Source organism: Atta cephalotes (assembly GCF_000143395.1).
Source record: "Atta cephalotes unplaced genomic scaffold scaffold00017, whole genome shotgun sequence".
Taxonomy (NCBI): Eukaryota; Metazoa; Arthropoda; class Insecta; order Hymenoptera; family Formicidae; genus Atta; species Atta cephalotes.
Window position 1 is genome coordinate 4,416,094 of NW_012130081.1, and position 14,294 is coordinate 4,430,387.

General features: G+C 29.2%; 2 protein-coding genes across 2 annotated transcripts; one reads left to right on the plus strand and one right to left on the minus strand.

The window, feature by feature from the left end:
- Window positions 1-593: 593 nt before the first annotated feature.
- LOC105618551 (Golgi apparatus protein 1) lies at window positions 594-6,591 on the minus strand. Its single transcript, XM_012200083.1, has 14 exons — window positions 6,280-6,591; window positions 5,648-6,210; window positions 5,087-5,504; window positions 4,825-4,926; window positions 4,342-4,620; window positions 4,009-4,178; window positions 3,663-3,780; window positions 3,380-3,576; window positions 3,074-3,293; window positions 2,384-2,710; window positions 1,530-1,709; window positions 1,136-1,364; window positions 842-948; window positions 594-758 (listed from the first exon to the last, which is right to left on the minus strand). Exons 1-14 carry the CDS (start codon window positions 6,589-6,591, stop codon window positions 594-596), a joined length of 3,387 nt encoding a protein of 1,128 aa, XP_012055473.1.
- A 1,231-nt stretch (window positions 6,592-7,822) lies between these two features.
- LOC105618552 (endoplasmic reticulum resident protein 44) lies at window positions 7,823-10,903 on the plus strand. The gene is made up of 7 exons (XM_012200084.1): window positions 7,823-7,879; window positions 8,660-8,741; window positions 8,853-9,008; window positions 9,150-9,450; window positions 9,626-9,673; window positions 10,183-10,478; window positions 10,557-10,903. The coding sequence occupies exons 1-7, from the start codon at window positions 7,823-7,825 to the stop codon at window positions 10,901-10,903; spliced, it is 1,287 nt and encodes a 428-aa protein (XP_012055474.1).
- Window positions 10,904-14,294: the final 3,391 nt, after the last annotated feature.

Consider the following 14,294-nt stretch of genomic DNA (forward strand, 5'->3'; position numbering starts at 1 on the left):
AAAAATTAATAAAATATCTCTTCCTTTCGCAGTAATCTCGATCTACAGAATATAATATAACATAATTTCTTTCGTTCTACAGTATAGAATACATGTACAGAATATAAAATCATAATATCAAATAACATAATTTCTTTCGTTATTTCATGTAACAAACTTGAGAGCATTTCTTTTCAACGAATACAAAGAAATGAGCTCTTTAAGTTTGTTACAAATTCTATAGAACACCCTGTATTTTTGGAATCATAATGTTACAGTATAATATATCTAAATATTTAAATCTTCTTATGTTGTTAAATCCTCGAATATTCTTACCTCATATTCTTACGCTTACAATTTTCGTTTTGCATTTAATATCGCGTGTATTTAACAGCCACGTTAAAAATCTCGTAGCCTTCTCCCCCTTCCCCCAATTATTAATACAAAGGTTCGCATTTTAAAAAATTTCATAAATAAAGGTATAAAAAGACCGATATTTCTTCTTTTATCGTGAACTTGCACTCCAATCAGATCAACACATATGTGTAGTCTATCGTATTACAATCCTTCGACTAATTTCACGAAAGTCATTTCACTAGTGGACGGGTGTATCGTCACTTGTTTTTCATAATCATCGTCCGCCTGGTCACGCGACCGCAGAACATGCCAACGATGAAGATCACTCCGATTATAGTAAAACCGACGATTATGAAGTAACGCCTCGCTGGAGAACGATTTACCGTCGTGTATAATTCCTCGAACGTATTTGGCGCGATTAACTGTAATGCGATAAGTAAAATACAATTATTCCGAAATAAACAAAAAAACTAGTAGATATGTATAATGGTATTCTTTTACAGACCTTGGCAGCATTTTTAAACATTTCCATTCTCGTAGTCAACATTTTGTAACAATCAGGTTGCAAGGATTTATTACTGTCTTCTAGCGCATTTTGCAAGCACATTATATCTAATATAATTATTATTCAAATTAATTATATTATATTTAACACATAAAATATTTCTATTATATTTAACACATACATGTACATACAAAAATCAATAAAATTTAGTAGACTTTAATTTGGAAGGATTTGTTCCTGACAAAATTACTTCGTATTTTCAATCTGTAGTTACTAATAAACAATATTACATACGTCTTCCCGCGCCTTGAGGTATTGCACTACAATATTTGCTGATATCCACAGCACAAGCTTTCTGCAATAAGGGATCCACGTTAATGTCAGCTTTGCTTTGTTCTATCAGATCCGCGACTTCCAAACGACATTCTTCCCTCATATCTCGATTTCCAGCATTGAATTTCCTTTTAAGACACTCTTCAACAGCACCAGGCTCATTTTCATCCGATTGGCATATAGTTTCAATCTAAAAAACAGAAGAGAAATTTTGTAAACTTGTTTGAAATTAAATTCTATAATAACTCTCTCTATAAAGTCTTATGCAATAGTATTCAACATAAATTATTCAATATAAATTTTTAATTTTTCATGAGATAAATAGTAAATTATGATTTTATGATTTTTTTTTTACCTCATGCGCGCACATCGTTGCTAATAACGGATTTAAATGATAATTTAATGCAGCTTCTCTGAGAATGTTAGCCATTTGATGTTCACATTTAGTAGTCAGCTTCGATTCCCGAAATCTGATCTTCAAACATTTAATTACTTTTCCTTCGAGTTCTTTGTCAGTGCGTTCGTGTATTATAACCTATAGTAATATATATTCATAAATTAATTATTAAATGTTAACCCACTGTAAACTACTTGGCATCATAATAGAAGTAGAATTCAGAACAGATTCGCTCGTATTCAAAATGAGAGTATCACATATGTAATAACGCATAATAAATATATTTTTCTTCAAACTATTTATATTTGTTTTAAGTAATCATTTCTAAAATAAAATATTAATTATTTTGAAAAAGTATTTTTTATAAACCATAATTATTATTATCTTTAGGTTATCAAAAATTATACTCTTTTGAAGCAGATACTATTACTTTTTTTTCGTAAGTACTATCTTTGAACTGTTTGAGACTAAAAAGATTTTTTCATACACATATAAAAAAAGTTATAAATTTTTATTGCAACAAATGCATTTTGCATTTTATTCCAATTCTACCTCAAATTCAAAAAAGAAAGTACAAAAAGAAAAAAACAATTTTCGATCATAAAACTGTACAATTGTATTCTTATTAAATGTTGAAAGAATATATCGGAATTTTTTCAGATTTTTTAGAGTCCAAAAACCTTTCGAAAAACATAACGGTTCCTTCAACGAGCTCTGCAATCCAGGTGAACTAGATCCGACTATTCTGAGGTAATAAAATTCAGGATGATCTTGGAGGATTAAATTAGTTACGTATAGATTTTCTTTTCTACCTCTTTGCAATGTCTTTCGATGTCATAGCCACACGAATTTTGCAATGCAGTATTGAACCTATAATCCGTATTTTGTTCAATCATTCTTCGAACCACAATGTTTTTACATTTATCATCGAAAGTGAGTTCATCTTTATATCTTTTAAGGCAATCCAAAGTTTGTGATTTGCTCACATCATGGCAATACTGTTTTATCATAGCTCGGCAGATGCTCAGTAAAGGAACATCACTGGAACTATCTTGAAACTCCTGTTTCCTTATCTTAAACAGCTGTTTATGACACATGTCCGATAGTTTAGACTTGTGTGATGCCAAGCATTCTAATACCTAAAATAACTTAAGTTTCAGTAAAGTTTATCATAATATTAGAATTTGCTAGAGCAGCTATTTAATTAAAGAGCCAGCAATAGAATTTAGAAAACAAAGAATAGATACCAATTGTTATTAACAAATATTGAACAATGAAAATATAACAAGTATTAAATAGGTTTATATTCTAACTTTAAAAAATGTAAAATTCAATAAAAATATTTTCTTCAGTTATTACATGTATACGATAAACACATAGATAAACAAAAAGAGTATTGTTCTAAAAGATATTAGCTATGTTCTAATATATACTGTCAGTACTGAAAATAGTTTGTTACATATACACTATAAATTTTCAGTGTATCAAAACACTGTCAATACCTGTGAATTGCCTGGTTCCACATTAAAACAGAATTGTTTGACATCTGATGCGCAGGCCGCTTGCAGGAATGGATCGAAATTAATATTTTCTCGTTGCTGATAAAGTTGTGCTCGCAGCTGTTGCCTGCAATCCTTCATAACACGATGCTGAGAATCTTTCATTATATCTTCCTGTACAATGGAGCTTAAGCATTCTATCACATTGGCTTTTGTCTTCGATCTATGTTATAATATATTATAATTTAGTTTATAATTTATTTTACATTCAAAATATTTAAATTTTTATATATTAAGAAACTGAATTACTTAGGGCACCATCTCTTAACGTAAGGCCTGCATGCCTCCTTAAATTTGTATGTAAAATGATAATTCTTTAAAGATATCAGTTGAAAATGTTCCACTGCTGCTTTACATTTGTAGTCGGTGCGTGCATCTAGCTCGTTTTTATGCTCGATAAGACATTCCATCATATCTCCTTCATCTTTTCCATATTTTAATACTTCCTAAAAAGTAAACATCATTAACAGTAAAATAAAAATAATAGTAATAAATATACTAATAATAAAATAAATAATTAATAAAGGCGTACTTCGCAATGACGTTCCATAATATGTTGGCATGCGGAAGAAATTATGGGATTTAAATCAACACGTTCAGCTTGTTCCTCAGTAAAATTGCCAACTGCAAACTTGCATTTTTCTTTCAAGCTATAATTAACGTAAATTTAAATAAAAAATTTAATTTTTTTATTATCTAATTAAAATTTAATATAAAAAAATAGCTCGGAATTACTGAAAAAATTGCAACAAAAATATTCATCAAAATAGCGTGTATGCGAGAAATGATTATAAAATAATTAAAAATTATCAATAGTGTAATTCCAAGCTTTTTTAAATTTTTCTTATGTAATTTCTATTATTCAAGATAATCAGTACTTCTCTAAATTATCCTGCAAGCATAGAATTTCTTCTCCCTTCGCAGTTTTGTCATAACAAAGTGTTGCTAGTTCATTGAAACATACTTCTTCTATCTCGGGTTGCAAGTCAACATTCATAGCACGTTGCCTCATGACTCGTCTAATTTCTTCTAAACAATCCGCTCTCAACTAAACGGAATATTTAAAAAAAAACGGAATATTTAAAAATAAGAACGAGATTTTTTGAAAATATAATAATAAAGTGTTAATAATATAAATTCTTACAATTTGAAAACTGAATTATTAAGTTTTAACTTTAATTAAGAAATAATTATACATTTAATAATCTTACTGTCATATTTTTCTGGTACACATGCCGATACAAGCATGGCAATACCAGTGGTCCAGTTTCAGGATCCATTTGTTTACCATTGCCAGCCCATGCGGTTCTTGCATGACATAAACGAACAGCATCAAACTTACATGCTCTGTACAATTGCGGATCAAGTTTGAAATCTCTGGCGATAAAATACTGTATTTGCACCAAGGCAGTTTCACAGGCCTCGGTCATTCTTTCTGTTCCTAATTGTTCCATTAAGCAAGATATTACTCTAGCATCTCCACCGTGTACCTAAATTAAATATTCAAATATTTAATAAAAACAAGAAGTAATAAATGCATTTGACAAATAAATTACAAAATATATTTGAATAAAAAAAGCAAGTTTAAAATTTCATATAGAGGCTAGGATTTTTTATATGAAGTCATAATTGTAAGCTGGGTTAAAATCTGTAATATATATATATAAAAATTTTATATATAAAAATAAGCTTACGTCTCTACAAGCTAAATTGACCACAGGTTGACACTGTTCTCTTAAAACTGGATCAATTCTCCAATCTTCGCCAGCATCAGCTTCCATAATTAACTCTTCTAACTGTGAAATTACACATTTCATTAAAAGATGAAATTTTTTTTAGCAACATAACATTCTTATAAATATTAGAATATCATTTAAAGAATTTTGAAATAAGTATGTTATTAATTCTGGAAAAAAATCCATCCTAAAACTCTTAATTCTTCTATTAATTATTTACCGCTCTTTGACATTCCGGCGCGACTCTCGATTTTCTTTTCCTTGTTCTCGTATGCTCCATTAAACAATGTATTGTGGCACCACCGACCTCGAGACTATTACAAAAAGTCGTAATGTCGTTGGCACATTTGTGTACAATTTCTGGCGATAATCTGTAATCTTCCATTAATAATTTCCTGTGATCAAACATTTCCGCTTGACAATTTCCATCGATTTTGCTGCCGTTCTTCATTGCCGATTCCAGACAAAGCAAAATTTGCGCCAGCTTAATCTCTTTGTCCTCAGACACAGACCGCCTGCAGTGATTATTTCTAATATCCTCCTTACATGCCTTAACAAGACCTTTGCTAATTTTGTAGTCAGAAGCAATAAGCTTTTCTCTCCTTGTTAATTGCTCTTGACACTGTGCAGTCATTGATCTGTCAATATAAAAATAAGCTCAAATATATATATGTATATATATTATACATATCTAGAAGATTTCTAGATTAATAAATCTCTTATATCTATATTGTAACATTTAACTTTTTATATACATTTAGATTAACATTTAAATATTTACCTGTCAGTTTTATATTTCATTAAGCATTTGTAAACTTGACCACTGCCTGGTCGAATATTAGGACAAAACTTAGTGCGATCATGAGTACAAGCCATGTACAGTTGACGATCTAATCTGATATTTTCTGCTTGAATTTCAGATACATGGAGAATATGTCTCCTACACTCATGTTGCAGTTGTTCGACATGTTCTTGCAAGCAAGCCAATATCTGACCTTGTGATATATCTCTATATGGTTGTAGACTGTCGCACTTAAACTGTTTAATATCCTTTGCACAGTCTGTCTTGAAGGGAGTCAGAATTCTGAAATCACTGAAAGCAATCCACTCTAATCTCTGAATATAAGTGATGCAATCAGGATCTCTAACTATCTCTCGTTTATCGATCAGGCAAGATAAATAATCCCCAGGGATTTTATCAGAACTGGAGCACTGTAAGGTATCCAATTGTGAACCACACACTCTTCTAGTTAGCCTTTCTATGTTTTGATTATCTGTGATATTTTTGATGTAGAACCAAATTGCTTCCTGACATTTCTGATTAATTCCAGATATCTCAGTAGGCTGAAAAAGTTTACAACAACAATTACATCTAATATTCATCCTGCTCTTTTACATAATATAGACATATACCTTGAAAGTCTGAATGCACTCGAGCAGCATAAGCTCATCGTTATTTCTATCTATATCTCCGCAAAGCTGATTCAACTTATCTCGGCATTGACCGTTGATGATCTTTGGCGAACCATCATCCTCGGATTCTCTCTTAAGATATGGAGATCTTTGAATCCTTTTAATTTGGGCAAAGTTGTCAGAGAAGAGCCAACCAATTTCATAGGGCTCGTCAGTTTGCTGCGCGAATACATTTCCGAAATACGTTGAAATTGTGCAATGCAGCACCGACAAAATGAGTGTCGCGAACAGTACTTGTCCCGTGTGTTCCATTCTTAACACTCAAACAATTACAATAAGCTAATAAAGCGAATCATTATCCTGTAAAAAAAAATACATTATTGAACACAGTTCAATCGAAATTACTTGATGTCATTTAACACATTAAGAATTGTTTAACATTAGAAATAGATCAGAGTATCGTTTAATTAAAGAAGAAAATTTAACAAAAGAGAAAAACACGATACCTTGCAGATCTCTACACCGTAGCCGATTTTTTTATTTCTTCTTTTCTGCGCTTGTTGATCATCTACTCTATGACGTGAACGTCATGAACAAGTAAATACAGATTGGTAGTATTGGTACTGATACTAGTAACTGTCAGTGAACAAATAGAGATACGATTGGTGAGGAATAATATGATGTGCGAAACGAGAATATGAGATTACCGGTTGTATGTTTTTACAACGTCATCTTACAAAGCGTACTGTATATTATTAACAGTACATTATCGATAGTTAATAGTTCGAGTCGGCATAAAATTGTTCAACTGTCGATAATGTAGAAATTTGAATAAAGCTGTTCATTTTATTTATTGAGAATATCCACGATTTTTGTAATTCTTTTCTATATTTCTATTAAGTTAGACAAGGATAAACAATTAATTATTATTTATTATTTATTATATACAAGAAATACATACAAGAATGATTCAGACGCAAGAGCGCTGACATGTATAAAGAACTTCGAAATTATATCGTATCTTAATTATATCGTTTCTCTGATGTTAATCTTTTTAATTCCAAATTAAAAATATCGATAATAGCGAATTAAACTTATTCAGAATTATTTATTATTAAAAAAATCGAAGCGAGATGAAACAATTGTATTGGGTTTTCCGGAAAGTTCGTGCCGATGTTGAAGGAAAATTGAAATGCAGAAAATTTAAATTTTAGTATACATTTATTAGTATACATTTATTAGTATACATTTATACATAAATTATATAAGTTAATCAGCACGAACTTTCCGGACAACCCAATAGAATACTCGCGGGTGTGTACATTTATAAGATTCCACCTACTGGAATTTTGAAAAACATCATCGGCAGAGACGCGGCGATAATCGATGTCTCGAGTCTCGAAGATGTTCATTGGCTTCATTGCTCCACGCTCGATTTGACGATGTGCCGCTAGCTCGTAGCAATTGACGCACAGGCGGTTGTTCACTGATGGTGTTTCCAAAACTCATCGTACCGTCGAGTTAGTCGTCGCGAAATCGCAAAATGCTGTTCCACTGTGATATATTTCACTTCAAAGTACTTACGTTCGCGTGTCTGCTGGTAAGTAATTACGCCGTCGCGTTGCCACGTCATTTGACATCTCGCGAGGTGTCAATTTAATAGTTCTTTATTAACGGAAGTCACCCACAATGTATGTTTCCATTCGTTTTTTATCTCCCAATTATTATTTATCTAAACACCTTACACAAATCAACAATCTGCTTCTGCCTTGTTGTGTTTATGCAGCATAACCTCTACCGTTGTAATACAATAATTTTGCATATGAAAAAATACAATCCAATCAATCTACACATAAATTGATTTAAAAAAAAAGGTCTTGCATGATCTATTGCAAAATGTGAATTTAAAATCCTTGCATACTTTCATATTACTGAAATGATATTTTGCAGTTAATAGCATTCTTATTTAAATGCTTATTACTATAATTCTATAATATTTATCATATTGTAACCTATATTTATAATAGCCTAAAAATCATCAGGATAGAGGATTTATGATTCAGAATAAAGGTCGTATATCGATAAAAGAAGTAGTATTATATGTATTTGACAATGTTTAAGTATTCTGTTCTAAAATATATAATGCATGACTTACTAAAAGATCAATTTGCATGATATATATTAGTGTCTATATTCAGGTCTTATATTTAAGACTTCCTTAAATTTATCTTCACAGATATTTTGCGAATTATTTTATTTGTTACTGAACATCTAAAGATAAATTTAAGGAAGCTTTAAATATAAAATCTAACTATGAATATTCATATAGATTTTAATAAAACAGAATGTATGATGCATAATTAATACTGTGTATTTCTAGATACGTTTGCCAAACAATATAGCAGAGGAAGTAAAAGAAGGTGCCCTTTCACTCACAAGTAAAAATATTGACGAAACCTTAGGTAAAATATATTATTTAGATGATTTATATGATTTATATGACGTGTAGTAAATGTTAATGCTAATAAATATAATTGAATGCAGTACCTACTTTTTTAATTATTATTTTGCAGCTGATAATGAACTGGTCTTTATCAACTTTTATGCACAATGGTGTCGTTTCAGTAACTTATTAGCACCAATATTTGATGAAGCTGCAGATAAGGTTAAAGAAGAATTTCCACAGTCTGGAAAAGTAGTAATGGCCAAAGTGGATTGTGATCGCGAAAGTAAATATATTTAAAATGTGACTATAAAATGCATATATAAACAGATATAAGCAGAATTTGAATATTAATTTATATGTATATTAAATAGATTAGCTTTTATATGTATACATTTAAATTATTACAAGTATTTTTTTTTCTTAGCCTCTGTGGCATCTAGGTTTCATATAACCAAATATCCAACGTTAAAAGTAATAAGAAACGGTCAACCAACTAAGAGAGAATACAGAGGACAACGATCAGTAGAAGCATTCCAAGAATTTGTCAGAAAGCAGTTGGAAGATCCCATTAAAGAATTTTCCGACTTGAGAGAGCTTGAACAGCTTGACGATAAAAAACGTATGATTATAGGATACTTTGAACGAAAAGATGTACCAGAATATGAATTGTTCAGAAAAGTTGCCACTAATTTGAAGGATGATTGCCAATTTTATGTTGGTTTTGGGTAAGATTCTTTTTATTTTTGATATAAAATATTATTGTAACAAAAATTTTTCTTTATAATACAAATATTTCTTTAAAAAAATGATATAGATGCAAAAGAAATTTTTTTTGCTAACATAACAATATCATATAATCTGCATTTTAATAATTATAATTATAATATTTTATTTAACAAGCACATGTTCCAATCAAAACTGTGAAATTGGTCAGCATTTACATTTGCTGTAAGTAAGTGGTATACATAAGCTCATGGCTTTTGTACTGAGTATATACAAGATTATATTTTTTATCTTTTTTATATTATTTATTTTCTGCATAATATACAATTTTATTGTATTTTTTATAATCTGTTAAAATTATATTAGGTATCATTTTTTTATAGATAAGTTTTTCATATATGAAGGTACATAATTGAAAAATTATTAAATTTAATATATATTTTACAAACGATTTATTCAAATTTTTATGTTAATTTAACACAAGCTGAATAATAATAATAATTTTGATATTTATTTTTCATTTTTTAATCATTTATTTCAATTTTAATTTTAAGAGATTTTATTAGTTCAATTAAATACTTTATATTAAATGCTTTATATTTATATTATATAAATTGAATATGAGAATATTTCCTTTTATAATTATATTTCTATATGTTTTTAATGTGTGACTGAAATAATATATATTTACTACTGAATAAAGATCTGTGATTTGAATATATTGAAATATGTAGGAATGCAAGTAAAGCAATGCATCCTCCTGGAGAACCTATCATTGCCTTCCGATCAGACAAAGCTCTATCTGTTGAAATGGATGAAACTTACAAGGGAAGTTTATCAGTTTATGACGAATTAAATGTATGGGCGCAGGAGAAGTGTGTGCCATTTGTAAGAGAAATAACATTTGAAAATGCTGAAGAACTAACAGAGGAAGGCTTGCCATTCCTTATATTGTTCCATGCTCCTGATGACTTACAAAGCGTCAAGCAATACAAATATATCGTAACTAAATCATTATTAAGCGAAAAACGTATGTTATTCTATTTTTGCATTATTTATATTATTTTCTCGTAAAGCTTCAAATCTGATTTGATTTTTTTTTTTCCAGAGAATATAAATTTCTTAACCGCTGACGGCCTGAAATTTGCGCATCCATTGCACCATTTGGGGAAAAGCACAGCAGATTTGCCACTGATTGCAATAGATAGCTTTAGACACATGTACCTATTCAATGATTTCAATGACATTTTTGTAGAAGGAAAACTTAAAGCTTTTCTACAGGACTTGTATTCTGGAAAGCTTCATCGCGAGTTTCACTACGGTCCTGATATTACTAATAATGAAATACCAGTTACTGGAAAACAAGTAAAAACGCCTACAACGCCTCCAGAATCCGCGTTTAAAAAACTGGCGCCAAGTAAAAATAGGTATACAATAGTTAAGGATGAACTGTAATGAGATCAAGCGCAGTACAGTGGAATTTTCGTAATTAATTTATATGCAGTATACTAAAGAAAAAGTGAATTGCAATCGGGGATTTTCCAACATTCGATATATTATATATATTATTTTCGTAGTGCGTTTGTAACGCGAGTCTTCTCAGACCTCGACGAATCTGTTTTCCTCTCCACAATTTATTCTCTCTATACTTTTCGTGGAATGAAATTGATTTCTTGATTTATTGACTTGTTATTTAATTAAAAATGTCAATAGCGATTATTTGTTAATTATACATGATTTTCACATCCATATAGACAAGATACAACATAGCAATTTATTTTTTATAAAAAAAATCTCATGTGTTTGTACGATTTATTGTCGACAAACAAACGACAAAGAACAGAAAGTTCTTTTCTTTTTGATAAAATATGTCTGTGGTTCTTAAAGTAAGTTGCTGAGAACATTTTTATATTGACTGTGAAACTGTGCATCTACCAGTGTCAATAATTACGTATCAGATTTTTTTTACATATATTATAAAGCAATCGTGCAACTTAATATCGTTTATTTTTACAATTCCGATATAAATGCGAGATGATCTTTATATGTAAATAGATTTGATTTATATATATATCTCTCCTCTCTCGTATCTCATCTGTTAGAACTTTTAGCACAATGTTTAGTAACATTTATATGCGATCATATTCGTCGAGAATCCGAAGTGTAAATGTGTTCGAGAATATACAATATAATGCGTGTATGCATGCGTATATTTTTGACTGTATTGCATATAGGGCAATTGTTTCTGAATGAAGTGTATAAAAGAGAAAAGGAAGAAAATGTGGGAGAGAGAGAGAGAGAGAGAGAGAGAGAGAAAGTACTTTGTCTATCACATGATTCGAGTAAATGAAATCTCAGCGTGCCCTCGTAAGATAGTCATAGGATGCATTATTGATTATTTGTATGATTGATGATATTGTTTTGCCTGTTAATAAACAATTTCTAAGTCAATGTTGCGTTTTATATATTAATTATATATTAATTATAACATTGGTTACTTTTATCCATCTTTTCTCCACATCACATTTAACCTATTCCATTTCTTAAGATCGTCCTTTTAAAAGTAAATTTCGCGAATTATTATCAGAAGTATCTCATGAAGTGTTTAAGGTTGTTATAAGCTATTTTATTAGGCATCATTTTGCCTAATTTTTTTTTATTCTGTTCTTTATTTTTATTCTTGAGAAAAAAGCTCAAAATAATTTGTCGCAACCAAACATCTTCCAACAAGGCTAAAAAGTCTCAATGATGAATGTAATTACGCGACATTGAAAAACAAAATACATGAGTTTCAGATAGAATCAAGGAAAAAACAATGGAATTAGAGAGGTAAAAATTTGAAAATTTAGCAGAGAAGTACTGTAAAGAAATCTTTGACAGAATAGCAATTGCTCAAGTACTTTGTCACAATTTTACTATTACAATTTAATTATTATCAAGTTTATGTAAATACAATCGTAATTTGATAAATATGCTTTGTTTTTACAGAATAAACAGAAAAAGAATGCATGAGCGGTGTACCTGATGTAAGTATATGCTAATATCTCAGAATTATATCTTATGTAATAAGATTTAATGATATAATTTCATTTATAGGCTGAGACAAAAATGAAATTGGAGAAAGAGAGAGAGAGAGAGAGAGAGAGAGAGAGAAATAATAACAAGATCAAAGGGCAGAAATTCAAAAAATAAATAAAAGAAAAAAATTTGAACAACAATAAAGTATAGAGCATATAAAATGTAAATATCACAAATACAATAATAATTTCATATTTTTAATGCAGAGAACTATGAACTCTGTTACTTATTTTTACTTACTTATACTTACTTTTTACGTCGACTACAGATTATATAATAAGTTGTAAAAACTTCGTAGAAAATCTTCCTTGTATAAGATACAACATAAACAATTTTCTTAATTGTATAATTATATGACTTTCTTTCTTCTTCATGTATTTTTCTTCATTTCTAAAGAAGATATTCTGATGATAGATTAAAATTCCCTGACCGAATTGAATAGTGCTTTCGTTCATATATCTAATATGTTTCGCAAAAATGACATTTATATGCGTAATACAACATTTTATTTCCAAGATATTTTAATTATTGACAAATTATTTAATATTACTTTAAGACTTGTCGAGTTTTGCTTTCTTCAGTTTGTATCTCATTATGTGGCCTCTATCAATTTTTGTTTGGAACAAATTTGAAATAGAAAATCACATTGTTGTTTAGTATCAAATTAAATATCTCTAAATATATTAAAAATATTAAATTCTAAATATATTTATATCTTTAAGGTATTCAGGCTTTTCTGCTACTTCTTCACAATAATATTGCTCATTGTTATCTTCTTCCAGTTCACTCTTTTCAGTAGATTCCTTCGCAATTTTTTGCAGGAGCATATCATTTTCTCTCTTCTTCTGTATTCCTAATTTCAATGATTTCTTTTTATATTCTTGCTTTTGTGCTTCTTTCTTTTTCTTATTCTCTTCTTGTAACCTTTTTCTTTTTTCCTTCAATTTCTTCTTGTCTTTTTTTCTTTTCTTTATTGCAAGTTTCTCCTCTTCTGTTTTAAGTATAAATTCATGATAAAGTACTTCACCATCGAGTAGTTTATTCTCCATTTTGATTAATTAAAACCCATACGGTTAATGTTAGAATATAAATTTATTATTTGTATTAATTTTAATTAATTTTTTAATTTGTTATTCTCGGTTCTGAATTCGAATAATCTAATTGCACTTTTAGAATTAGATTTCTTCTTGAAGACAATTTTTGTCATAACTTGATATGATTACTTTCATCAATATCTGCTTCACTTTCGGACATGATCGGTTTCATTAAAAATATTTGTTTACTTTAAAAATACAAATTATCTTCTTTAAAACACAAATTTTATGCTTTAAAAACAAATTTTCTACTGTAAAAACAAAAACGGGCACGTAGAAAGGATGAGCTCATGGGTTACCAGGGTTGGGTAAGTTAAAGTTGGTAAGTTAAAGGATGAGCTCATAGGTTACCAGAGTTGGGTAAGTTAAAGTTAATGGTTTCTAAAATTAATAAAATTAAGTTAAAAGTTGAAGGAATAAAGAATTAACTTAATAAAAGTTAAGTTAAGATTGAATTAACTTAAATTTGAAAATAATTTAGAAAAAAATTATTTTTGAGAATATTCTAATTTTTTTCTTATAATAAGATTACTTTAAATAACACTTAAATATAGATTATTAAGTAAATTTAATTTTATATTATATTTAATATGTAAATTACTTATATATAATAAGAGTCACACTATAATGTTTTTGTAAAATCTTGCAAGAAAGAAGGATATATGTTTGCATTA